We start from the raw sequence: 13,286 nt of genomic DNA, 5'->3' as shown, positions 1-13,286 counted from the left end.
CTATTCCCAGCATCCTATATGGTCCCCTGAGCACCACCAGGGGTAATTCCTGAGTGCAGAGCCAGAGCCAGGAATAACCCCTGTGCATCTCCAGGTGTGACCCAAAAAGAAAAGAAAAAACCTGACGAAGGCTCTTCCTGTTTGAGGTTCTTCATGTTCCTGGAGCGAGTAGATATCATTGGGCTACACTAGCACGCAACAGGGACAAATGGAGATGTTACTGGTGCCTGCTCAAGCAAATCGAAGATCAACGGGAACACAAGTGATACAAGTGATACGTATGTATAGAGAACTCTCCCAAAGGAGATAAAGCAACTATTTAATGAAGTCTATCTTCGGAATGGGGATCATCGATCACTTTATTTATAGCACAGCCATTGGGCATTCGCCTTTCACGCGGCCAACCCGAGTTCGATTCCTCCACCCCTCTTGGAGAGAGGCAAGCTACCGAGAGTATCGAGCCCGCGTGGCAGAGCCTGGCAAGCTACCCGTGCGTATTGGATATGCCAAAAACAGTAACAATAAGTCTCTCAATAAGAGACTTTACTGGTGCCCGCTCGAACAAATCTATGAGCAACAGGACGACAGTGACAGCTGTTTGCAAAATTTTGACAATCATGCATCATTTTTTGGGTAAGAAAAATCATGAAAAAAACTAGAGAGGAGGAAATGAATGACATGCTTGTCATCACACTCAGGCATGAGGCAATGCTAAGTCAATTAGATCCAAGTGGCTGCCTTCTGGGGCATGGGGAGGGGGGTGGCCAGGCTCTACCTTTCAGGACGGAACTCCTCGGGCTCTGTCCACAGTTCTGGGTCTTTATGAAGAACTAAGTTGGGCATCATGACCACAGTGCCTTTGGGGATGAGCAGCCCATTGATCTCCACATCTTTCTTACAGAACCTCTCGATTCGGCCAGCAATTGGATATAATCTGAGAGTTTCGTTCACCACCATGTCAAGGTATTCCATCTGGAGCAGGGCGTCATAGGTAAGTGGTGCCTGAAAAGAAGAAACAGATCAGGATGAATGGGGATTTGGAGTTCATTTTCAATTTCATTTGCAAAATACTGCTGAAATATTAGATGGTTCCACTCACCTTATTTGGGAAAGTGGCATCGATCTCCTGCTGCAGTTTCAGCTGGACGTCAGGGTGGATGGCCAGGGAATACATGAGGAATGAAAGAGAGTTGCTCGTGGCCTCATAACCAGCAAAAATAAAGATTATTGACTGAGCTATGAGCTCCTCGTCAGTCATAGCTAAAACGGAAGCAAGTGAAAGTGACATAAAGCTGGTCAGTCAACGGGGCTAGAGCAATAGCACAGCGGGTAGGGCGTTTGCCTTGCATGCGGCCGACCCGGGTTCAACTCCCAGCATCCCATGTGGTTCCCTGAGTGCAGAGCCAGGAGTAACCCCTGTGCATCGCCAAGTGTGACCCAAAAAGAAAAAAAAAAAGCTGGTCAGTCAAGAACATCACAGTGGAAATGAGGAGAATTCCCAATGCAACTTAGAGTCAAGCCGGGAGGGGTGTTGGTCTGTCTTTGAGTTAGAAAAAAGACAAAAATACAAAAGGAGAGAGACAGTATGGGGGAAATTGTCTGCCATGGAGGCAGGGGGAGGGGCAAGATGGAGGGAGATAGTGGGGACATTGGTGGTGGAAAATGTGCACTGGTGGAGGGATGGATGTTCAATCACTGTATGAATAAAACTCAAACATGAAAGCTTTGTAACTGTATCTCATGATGATTCAATAAAATAATTTTTTAAAGAAAAAAGGCAAAACTAGTTTAGATCTGGCTTCCCAAAGTCAATACTCTTCCCTCCTCTGAAGATGGCAGGGCTGCAGGGTGAACAAGAACTGGGTAGGGAGCTAGAGAAATAGGCTCTTACGAAATACAGGGCACTTACCCTGCATGTGGCAGACCCAGATTCTGTTCCTGGCACCCCCTACTGTTCAATTCTCAAGGCCTGCCATGAGTGATCCCTGAGCACAGAGCCAAAAGAAACCTCTAAATATGGGCTGCGGCTCCAAAACAAGGGTACTTGCATATTCAATAGTGTTGGGGAGCTGCCGCCAAGATGTGATCCCGGGGGCCGCACGTGTGTGCAGCCTCTCAGCAGCTGCATGTGCGTGACTCCAGACGCCAGCTAAATTTTTCGGCATGGGCAGCTCCTCGCAGAATGTCTCCAGACTGAGAACTAAGCCGCGGCCCCATGCCTGCCCAGGAGGGGAAAGGTATTTCTCTCTCTCACCTCTTCCTTGCCCGGGGTGAAGGGCGTGGTGACCGCCATATTATGACAACCACAGATGGGATTTACGAACTGCAGCAATAGGACTTGAGGATGCTCTTGGGAAAGTGGGTGGCACTGGCCCCGCCTGCCGCCAAGACATGATCCCAGGGGCCGCATGTGTGTGCGGCCTATCAGCAGCTGCATGAGCGTGACTCCAGATGCCAGCTAAATTTTTCGGCATGGGCAGCTCCTCGCAGAATGTCTCCAGACTGAGAACTAAGCCGAGGCCTCATGCCCGCCCAGGAGGAGAAAGGTATTTCTCTCTCGCCTCTTCCTTGCCGGGGGCGAAGGGCATGGTGACCGCCATATTATGACGACCACAGATGGGGTTTACAAGCTTGCAATGATCCAATATCTGGAAGAAATATCCCTGGACTTAGTTGCTAAAGTACAGAAATCCAAAACCTCATATCTCTTCACAACAGGTCTGACTTTAGTGGAGTACTCCTAACAATAATAATGAGGTTTGTGTTGAAATATTGAATGTAACCAAAGTAAATAGAAAGTAAAGTGAAATTTATCAGTTACAAGGCGGGGGGTGCGGGGGGCGGGATGGGAGGTGTACTGTGGTTTGTTTGTTTGTTTGTTTTGGTGGTGGGATATGGGCACTGGTGAAGGGATGGTTGTTTCAGCATTGTGTAACTGAGATTAAGCCTGAAAGAATTGTAATTTTCCACATGGTGATTCAATAAAATAAAATTCTTTAAAAAAATAGTGTTGGGGAAATTGTTTGGTCACACGCAGAAAACTAAATTCAGATCCTCTTCTAACTCTGAGCACAGAATCCAAGACAGAGTGAACTATAAACATGATATCTGACTTGAACCCATAAGATGCATAGAACAATACATAAGCAGAATGCTCCCGGCTCCACAATACTGAATCTAGAGGCATCTTTAAGATGCAACTCCACTGGCCAACCAAGGAGAAACAAAAAGGTACAAATGGACCACATTAAATTAGGAGTTTCTGACTTCAAAGGAAATGATGATCAGAAAACAAAGACATCCCACAGATTTGGAGAAACTCTTTGACACCTTTCATTTGGTAAAGATTTAATAAACAAAAAATATAAAGCACTGGTAGAACTTCACAAGAAAGGAACATCCAACCATTGAAAAACTGGGGAAAAGATCAACAAACACAGAATTAGATACATTTTTTGTATCTCTGAGGTGTGAGAATTACTCACACCACAGAGACAGTCACACATGAGAAAGAACAACAGTAACCAGTGCTGGTGTGGATGTGGGGAAAAGGACCCTCATTCACTGCTGGTGAAAATGTTGACTGGTTCAGTCTTCTTTGGAAAACGATATGGACATTCCTCAAAAACTAGGTATTGGGCCTTCATATGACGCAGGAATTCAATTCCTGAGAATATACCCAGTGGGCCAAAAATACAATGCAGGAAAGCTATTTGCAGTTTGATGTTCATTGCAGCACTATTTACAATAGTCAAAATCAGGAAACAAGCCAAGTGCTAAAGAACAGGTGACTGGATAAAGAAATTATGATACGTGTGTACACGTATCATAATGATACATAGTGAGCTACTATTCAGTCTGAAGAAAAGATGATTTATACAACTTTCTGCTATGTGGATGGATCTGAAGAAACTTATGGTGAGTGACGTTAGTCAGAGGGATAGGGGCAGACACAGAATGAGTTCTCTTACATGAGAGATATAAAGACACAGATTACTATAGGCAATAGAAATAAAAAGCATGAGAACTGATTTCCAGTAGGAAGCTGGAGGGTAGGGAAATAGGTATGGGAAGGGTCCAGTATGGCATTGGTGGAGGGAAATGTCCACTCTGGAGAAGAAAGGAGTGCTGAAAGAAGCTCTGAGGGGGCTTCCATAGGGGGAAGTGGGGTGAAAGGGAAACTGGGGACATAGTGAAGACAAGTGGACACTGCAAAGAAACATTGGATGATGGAAACTCAGTCATAAAAACTCTGAATCCATGGATGAAACTCAGTCATAAAAACTCTGAATCAAAAAAACATTGGATGATGGAAACTCAGTCATAAAAACTTTGTAACCCCTGGTAATTCAATTTTTAAAAAAGAATTTGGGATTCTTTGAAGCATTTGAAAATAAAGAATAAAGTCAGAGAGTTAATGAGTGACATAAATGGTTCTTCTAACCAAAAGAAGTAAGCAGAAAGAAGCTCTCTCCCTTACAATGACACAGCAACTTGCAAGGTCGAAGATGCAATGTCACTAGAAAGGTACAATCTTGCAGTTATTATTCTAAATGACTGCACCCAAAATTCTCTGTAGGTGATAAATCTGTAGCACTGTAGCACTGTTGTCCCATTGTTCATGCTTGAGAGGGAACGAGTAACATCTGCATTATGAGACTTGTTACATTTTTGGCATATCGAATACGACACGGGTAGCTTGCCAGGCTCTGCTGTGCGGGTGGGACACTCTCTGTAGCTTGACAGGCTCTCCAAGAGGGATGGAGGAATCAAACCCGGGTTGGCCGCGTTCAAGACAAACGCCCTAACTGTTGTGCTATCACTCTAGCCCAGGTGTTAAATCTAGAAAGGAAAAATCTGAAGAGATTAAGTGTGTGCACACAGCCTCTAAGGCATGCAACAAATAATTTACCAAACACAAAGGGCGGGAAAGCACAATAGATTGGGCTAGGGAGCCAAACTTCAGCCAGATGACCCCAGTTCAGCTCTCCCACTTGGGAGAACACATGTACAGGGTGATGAGGGCCTTGATGTCAGGGCCGGGTTCTGATTCACTGACTCAGGCAGGAGGAATGTCTGTGCACACACATCCCACAGAGTTTCCTGTGAAGCTCTACGGACACCGCCTGTCTCTGACCATGGCTGCTTGCTCCTGGCTCCTGTCCTTCAAGCCCAGCAGAGTGGTGCCTGCCGCTGCCACAACAGACTCTGGCCACTGTTTCTATCTGAACTGGCAGGAAATCAGGTCTGCCAGAAAAGTGTCTACACAGTTGCAGAACCACACCCACCTCCCACCTCCCCTCGGAGGGGCCCTGAGCACTCTCCTTGGTTACCTTTGTGGGTGTCCACTACCTTGGAATTCTGGGAGTTGAGCATCAATTGAAGAAGGTCCATTCGTTGCTGAAAACAGAGGGAAAGTTTTAGTGAAAGAAAGTTACTTGCAAAGCCAAAAATGGACAAAGAGAGAAAGATTTAACCTCCCCTGCCACCCTCCCATGAATGGTCCTTCACGTGCAGAAGTTTGAATAGTGAAGTGAGAACAAAGCATTCTCAGCAACCGTTCTGGAGGGTCGGCCATCTGCCTGGAAAGTCCCTGGAAAGGGTACCCAGTGTACTATTGCTCTGGCCCCTCCAGCTACTTCTTCTTCAGCTTTCTCCTTGTCCTCAGCTCTGTGGCTTGTCTACACAGACCCTTGACCAAAGTTTGCCTGTTCCACCCCCCACTCCCCTTCCTCCCATCATCACTGCTCTACGGATGAAGCCCGGACTCCAGTCGGGCTCTCTCTCTAGGGGTTCACCTTGGGGTGAGACTACCCACATGGCCCTCCCTCTCCGAATCCCACCCCATCCTGGGGCAGGAAGCCCTCCCTTCCTCTGCAGAGGGGCTCTTGCTGTATCAGGTTCAGGAGGCCAATCTGGGTGAGAAAACTGCACACACTGACCGTCCGAGGTTTCACTGGAACACACCCTGCCGGGCAGCCTGAGCCTTCCAAGGAACAAGGGGTAAGATAACAGACTTGGGGCCAGAGAGATGGCTCAATGGGCTGATCGGGTGCCCTTCATGAAGGAGGCCAGGGATCTATCCCCGACAGCAACTCCCTTGGTACCCCATGAAGCAACCCCCCAAAACTAAATGGAAATTGCCCTGGAGAACCACTGGGTGTGACTCCTTTCAAAAAAGAGGGGGGAAAAAACAAAAATAAAAAGACTTGAAACTGAGATATTTATTTGCCCATCTATGAACTGGAGTAATTATAACAGGGAAATGATTATAAGCAATAATGTTTATCCTTAACCATTTTTTCAAGGGAGTCGGTACTTTTTTGAATCAACAGTGTTTATGATGTGACATGCTAATCATATTTAGCATCTTCTCTGACTAAGTTTGTCTTCTTCTTCAACCTCCCCCTACTTCATTTCTCGCCAATGACAGGGCTCACTCTCTAAGTGCTCTCGGTCTCTCCCTACTCAGAAATACCTCAGAGGAGTGGCTGATCACAGTCTACAGCCCAACACCTTAGCAATAAAGTGAGCATCTCATGCACCCACCGCAGGTCTTACCGGGCCATTAGCTTTCAGCCGACTTTCTTTCATTCTTCGAATGGATTTTTTGAAAAACTCAGTGACCCTTCTCGGAAACAGAGAGATATTGAACAGTTCGCATATTGGTGTGAGGAATGGGAAGAGTGCTGTAGATGAAGGGAAAGGAAAAGGGAACTACAATAAAAACTCAAAATGGAACAAGAATTATGAACAAAATCAGATGAACAAATAGGCTTAAACAACAACAAAACTGGAAATGAGCTGTCAGTCCCTGACAGTCTCTGTGTGATGTTTCTGACACTTCCGAGTTAATGGCTGAACCGGGGCAAGTCACACACAGATGCCACATGACGGCAGTGACCTCTTTCCATATCTCTGCAGTCACCAAAGAAACAGAATAAAATTGTTGGATGTTTTAGCCTTTGGTCTATTGACTGTGTTTTTTCTAGTCTCTACAATTGGACCAAGGGGCTGGAGCGATAGCACAGCGGTTGGGCATTCGCCTTTTACGAGGCCGACCCGAGTTTGATTCCTCTGCCCCTCTCGGAGAGCCTGGCAAGCTACCAAGAGTATCAAGCCCGCGCGGCAGAGCCTGGCAAGCTACCCCGTGCATATTAGATATGCCAAAAACAGTAACAATAAGTCTCTCAATGAGACATTACTGGTGCCCGCTGGAACAAATTGATGAGCAATGGGATGACAATTGGACCACAGTCTGTTCCTTTGATTGTTCCTGTTTAAAAATAGTAGTCAATAAAGAAGTGTTGTTGTGTGTGTCCTTCAAATGCAATGAAATAAAATTTAAATAGCAATACACTGCACTGTCATCCTGTTGTTCATTGATTTGTTTGAGCGGGCACCAGTAATGTCTCCAGTGTGAGACTTGTTACCGTTTTTGGCATATTGAATACGACATAGTTAGCTTGCCAGGCTCTGCCATGCGGGCGGGATACACTCAGTAGCTTGACGGGCTCTCCGAGAGAGAAGGACAAATCAAACCCTTGCTAGCTATGTGCAAGGCAAATGCCCTACCTGCTCTGCTATCGCTCCAGTCCACTAATGTTTAAAGAAAGTAATTTTGGAAGAAATGATAGAAAAGTTGTGAGAAAAATTAGGAAGTTATGCAAACCATGGAGCGGAAAATTTCAAGAAAGGCTTGATCAATGGTGTCAATGACCAGAAAAATGGTTGAATGGCAACCAACCTTAGAGGGAAATATATTATTTTGGTTCTGCTTTGGGGCAGGGACTGGGGTTCGGGATGGAAACACCCAAAATACAGTGGTGGAAAGGTGTAATCATGGTTTGAATATTGGTATTTGAATATCAAACGTAGTCAAATATTGTGAACTGTAGCACTGTTGTCCCATTGTTTATCTATATGCTCAAGGGGGCACCAGTAACGTCTCCATTGTGAGACTTATTGTTACTGTTTTGGGCATATTGAATACGCCACTGGTAGCTTGCCAGAATCTGCCGTGAAGGTGGGATACTCTCAGTAACTTGCCGGGTTCTCTGGGAGGAACGGAGTAATTGAACCCAGGTCAGCCATGAGCAAGGCAAACGCCCTACCAACTGTGCTATCGCTCCAGTCCATTGTGAACTACTTTGTGAAATAAAATAACAAATTAGAACCAGAACAAAATACTACCAAACAGAATCCAGCAACAAATAAAACAAAAGTGTGTCCCATAAATGAGGGTGCTGCATCCACAGGATGTGAGAGCTTATAATACATCATATAAGCAGAACAGAAAACCCAAATCACATCCCTGTAAATGCAGAAGAGTCTTGGGAAAAGTCAACTCCATTTTGTGATCAAAACAAAACAAAAAATTCTGGGCCTGGATATGGCTCACGGAGGAAGTACACACCTGCATGCAGCTGACATATAGAAGCAAAGATACATCCTCAACCTGATAGAGTATATGAGGGAGGAAGGATAGGCAGAGGGGGTGGATATTAAAAGAAGGAAAGAAATAGGAAAACAGAAATAACTTTTAAATAGTAGGAAAGGGGCAAAACAGTAGTATAGTGGGTAGGGTGCTTGCTTGCCTTGCTCACTACAGACCGGGTTTGGTCTTGGGAACCAAAAGTGGTCCCCTGAACCCACCAGGAGTGATCTCCGAGGAAAGAATCTGAGCTCTGCTAGAAGTGGCCCAGACCCCACCCACCAGATTGGTAGTAGACATACTAATGAAGAACAGGAATGGATCAAGGAAATTGAATTTCAAGAGCTTCTGGGCATTTTCCACGAAGGGATCTTTAGGGTTGTTGAGGGAATCCACATTTACTCCAAATGACGTGCTGGTGATCACATCCATGCTGTAGGCTCCAAACACGCTGAGCAGAAAGAGAAAAACAGGGACGTTGAAAAGTCAAACAAGCCTGTTCATATCGAAGTCCCGCACAGGCAGTGAGAAGTGCCTGGAATTGTCCATGGCCAGGCAGGAGGGGCGCGGCCACGACTGTCAGGACCAGCTGCTTCCCCATCGCACCTACTCAGGAGGGGCTTGTCTGGGCAGGAGGGGCGGGCGGCTCCAGGCAGGGGCAAGTCCAAGCCACCCCTCTGTGAAGGGGGTCTGATACCCACGCTCAGCTGCCCTTAGTAGTTTGCCTGCACTGGCGCCAGCACTGGGAAGCAGAGTCCTGCAGTGGACCAGGATGCACTGTAGCATTGTCGTCCCGTTGTTCATCAATTTGCTCGAGCGGGCACCAGTAACATCTCCATTGTGAGACTTGTTACTGTTTTTGGCAGATCGAATACACCACGGGTAGCTTGCCAGGCTCTGCCTTGTGGGTGGGATATTCTCGGTAGCTTGCCGGACTCTCCAAGAGGGATAGAGGAATCAAACCCTGATCAGCTATGTGCAGGGCAAATGCCCTACCTGCTCTGCTATCGCTCCAGTCCACTAATGTTTAAAAAAAGTAACTTTGGAAGAAATGATAGAAAATTTGTGAGAAAAATTAGGAAGTTATGCAAAGCATGGAGAGGAGAATTTCAAGAAAGGCTTGATCAACAGTGTCAATAACCAGAAAAATGGTTGAATGAGCAAATGACCAGTGAGGACCTTTCCCCCCCCCCCACCCCCTGCAAGACCAGGTGGGCCGGGAAATCAGGTGTCTTCCCAGAGGCATCCACTAGGCGGCGAGCGGCTGGCAGGTCTCCCCGCTGGCTGTGCTCACAGTGGGTCCCCCAGACTCCCCCCAGCCACACCACTACTTACACTTTCAAGTTGATGGATGTGCCCTGATCTGCCTTCTTCTTCAGATTCCTCACCAGCGTATCTCCATATTGGGCAATGATGGGGAACATCTGCACAAAATACAGCCCTGAATTAAAGACAGAGACTCAAGAACGTTCCCTACACAGTCTGAGTCCCACTGGAATGCAATCTTGCAGTGTTTCTTCTGGGACACAAAGATTAAAGGATTCAAATTCAGCAGGCTATTCCTATGAAGGGAACCTTATTTAAAAAGAAAAGATCTGGAAGAATCCTGGCTGTCAGGCACCACAACACTGGAGAATACTCTGGGCCCAAATCGAGCCGATATCACTGAGGTACCCCCAATGGAGCAGGTGCAGTCTCCTCACCTTCTCCAGATGGAATCCCAGCAACCATGAGCTTCTACAAGCAAGGCTCCGGTATGAGGGGACCAGGACTATTTCTCCGAACCACATGGGGGCACTGGAACCAGGCAGATCCATTCCGGCTCCCAGCCTGCCCCTGAGCCCGGAAGTCATGCCCTCAACCCACCCCCGGCGCCATCTTGCTGAACTCAGCAGTGAAGAATCCTGGCCGACGGGCACCACAACACCTGAGAATGCTCTGGGCCCCAAAACGAGCTGATATCACCGGGGTGCCCCACATAGAGCAGATGCAGTCTCTCCGCCTTCTCCAGATGGAATCCCAGCAACCATGAGATTCTACAAGCATGGCTCCGGTATGTGGGGACAGGACTATTTCTCCAATATGCAAAGTGAGCAATGGAAAATAGATAATCTAGCACCTGACCCTAGAAGACAGGCTTGAATGGTGGTGGGAATATCCATGCCCAAAATTATGGAGAGTATCTGAACAATCGTCTGCCATAGAGGCAGGGTAAGGAGTGAAATGGAAATGAAGAGGATAATGGGGATATTGGTGGTGGAAAGTTTGCTCTGGTGGAGGGATGGGTGATCGATCATTGTATTGCTGAATATCAATCATACAGCTTTTGGCAGAAATGTATCCAGACTATGCATTAGATTTCCAGCCCGGACCACTCCAGGTGGGAATGGGTTTCGTGCCTTGGCCTGTTTCCCCTGGCAGCTCAGTCGCTGCTGCCATCTTCCAGAGGCCTAAGGACAACCAGGGAGGGGCCCACAGTGATGAGGAACTCAGAGCCTCATGGAATGGGGGCGGAGCCAGTCCATTCCCCCACACACACCCCGCCCCTATGAGACCCCAAGTTGCCACCCACGAACGAGCCCTCTGGCTGCTGATCGAACTTCTTATGGCCATGATCCCAGAGACTCAGAAACAAAGCTTGGAACACAATGGCTTTTGGCAGAAATCTCTCTAGATTTAATTATTAAAACTTCAGAATCCCAAAATCGCACAGCTACAATAGTGGCCCCGCATCATCATATGCAATTCATAATCAACAATAGAAAACAAATTGTCTAATGTTGCCTTTTTGGAAGATTTGAGTGTTGGGGTAAAATCCCAAATAATAATGGTGGGTTTGGTGTCAAAATGTTGAATATAATCAAAGTAGAGAGAGAGTAACATGGAAATCATATGCCACACAGGTAGGGGGAGAGTGTGGGATAGTGGGATACTGGGTTTTTTTGTGGTTGAAAATGTGCGACTGGTGAAGGGTTGGGTGTTTCATCATTGTATGACCGAGACTTAAACCGAAAACTCTGTAACTGCTCTCAAGGTATTTCAATAAATTTTTTTAAATATTTTTTTAAAAAAAGACAGCGATGCTGCAGAAAAAAAGAAAAGATCTAATTTTCTGGCCCCAAATTCACTCCTGAATTTCTAATTAAAATTCCTCTTATGTTCTTACCTCCTTGAGTTTTCCACTGGTGAAGGTTGGAGACAGCAATGCCCGTAGTCTCCTCCACTGCTCATCCTCAGACACAGAGACAGCATCTTTCATAAGGCCTAGTGGACCCAGGGACTAATTCCAAAAAAGGTTAATTTTCATACATAAATGTTGGAGGTCACAATGGGTGTAGAACATTGGTCAATGGTCATCAATCATTCGATAATATTTAGTAGTCTTCATGCTGTATGCTTGAGGTTTACAAAATATTGATCCCAAATACCAGCTTCCCATGACAGAAGAGGAGAAATTCTAAAGATGGTGTGGTTGCTAATCTTCTAACAGATGGCTCATGTGTTGAGGAAAATGCCCCCAGAGGAACAGGTGGAATAGAGGTAGAGCATGCTCCAGGGCAGTGTACAGTGTTTGGGTCTAGCCAACACCTTGGCAGTCCGTGCCTCAGGGCAGTTCTGTGGGCTTTTGTGTATATAGTATAAACAACTAAAAATGGGTTTCTTCGAATGAAAATTTTTCAAAGGTAAGCTAATAATTAAAAGATGACAAATCAACATCTTATTCTAATAGATGATAGTACTATGTGGAAATCTTTTTCCTTCTACTTTTACTACCAGGGATAGAAGTATACAGAAAGGTAGTCTATTTCTCAGCTTGAATTAGGAACAGTACTCCATCCAGATTGATGGTTTACTTCACTATCCTAAAATGTGTTTGCTTCCAAATGAACACCTCCAATATCTGTAATAAAAACATATGAAGCAGGAAGAAAGAGAAACCTCCTCAATTGATAAACATTGCCCCCCCAACAAAAACCCTCCATCTAGCATCAGACTTAGTGATGAAAGATGTCTGAAGTCATCAGGATGGTGCGGAGAGAGAGACCAACCTCATTCATCCACAAAGAACAATGCTCAGCCATCTGGCACAATGCAAGCCAGTCAGGGAGAGCTCAGGAGTCCAGTTAAGAAGTGGAGCAGACATCCCTGAGCATAATTCGCCAAAGGGGAAGAAGAACAGCTTCATAATTTCTTAATTATATCCCAGATTTCCAATAGCTGGTCTGTAGGTCTGATTTCAATTGCTCCACACCAATGCAAACATGGTAAGCTTATCTACCTACACACGGACAAGAAAAAGAACCAAGAGAATGAGAGCCCATGAAACAATTCTGGGGTGAAACATGGAGGAACCATCCTTTAGAATTTAAGACAACATAGACCAAGAGGAATTCAGCCTGCGTAATCCTGCTGGAGGCACAGACCAACAGATCAACAAACAGAACAGAGCAAGGAAACACAATCACACAAATAGGCCCAGTGGAAATTTCCCAAATGGTCCTGGAGCATTTAGCACAGACCCCACCACTCCCACTAAATGAACCTGACCTAAACCTAACCAAAAACTACTAAAACAAATACAACAGACTCCAAATGTCAGTTCCATGCAAAATATAAAACACGCACTTTCTAGAAAAAAGTAGGAGAGAGTTGTTAGGACATTGAGCTAAGTGATGAGTTTTTAGACTTAATATCAAGGTGACAATTCACACAATCAAAAATGAAAAATTGGCTTCACCAAAATTGGAAAGCTTTACTCTGATAAAGACCCTCTTAGGATAAAAGGCAAGTTACACAACATCACAATAGAAGAGTATTAAGAGGAGCCTGATGAGGTCTGTGTCACTCTCTG

General features: G+C 45.7%; 1 protein-coding gene across 1 annotated transcript in view; it reads right to left on the bottom strand.

The window, feature by feature from the left end:
• Positions 1-13,286, bottom strand: part of LOC101543157 (cytochrome P450 3A12-like) — a 31,675-nt gene that overhangs the window by 12,603 nt on the left and 5,786 nt on the right. Inside the window, exons 5-11 of the mRNA XM_012934699.2 lie at positions 11,601-11,714; positions 9,770-9,858; positions 8,737-8,885; positions 6,562-6,689; positions 5,334-5,400; positions 1,100-1,260; positions 776-1,002 (exon numbers count right to left, since the gene is read on the bottom strand). Coding sequence (XP_012790153.2) covers positions 776-1,002; positions 1,100-1,260; positions 5,334-5,400; positions 6,562-6,689; positions 8,737-8,885; positions 9,770-9,858; positions 11,601-11,714 — 935 coding nt within the window. The remainder of the gene's footprint in view (positions 1-775; positions 1,003-1,099; positions 1,261-5,333; positions 5,401-6,561; positions 6,690-8,736; positions 8,886-9,769; positions 9,859-11,600; positions 11,715-13,286) is intronic.

This window comes from Sorex araneus, chromosome 4 (genome assembly GCF_027595985.1).
Source record: "Sorex araneus isolate mSorAra2 chromosome 4, mSorAra2.pri, whole genome shotgun sequence".
NCBI classification, from domain to species: Eukaryota; Metazoa; Chordata; class Mammalia; order Eulipotyphla; family Soricidae; genus Sorex; species Sorex araneus.
Note: the sequence above shows the minus strand (reverse complement) of the source record. Positions and strands in the feature narration are given on the sequence as shown.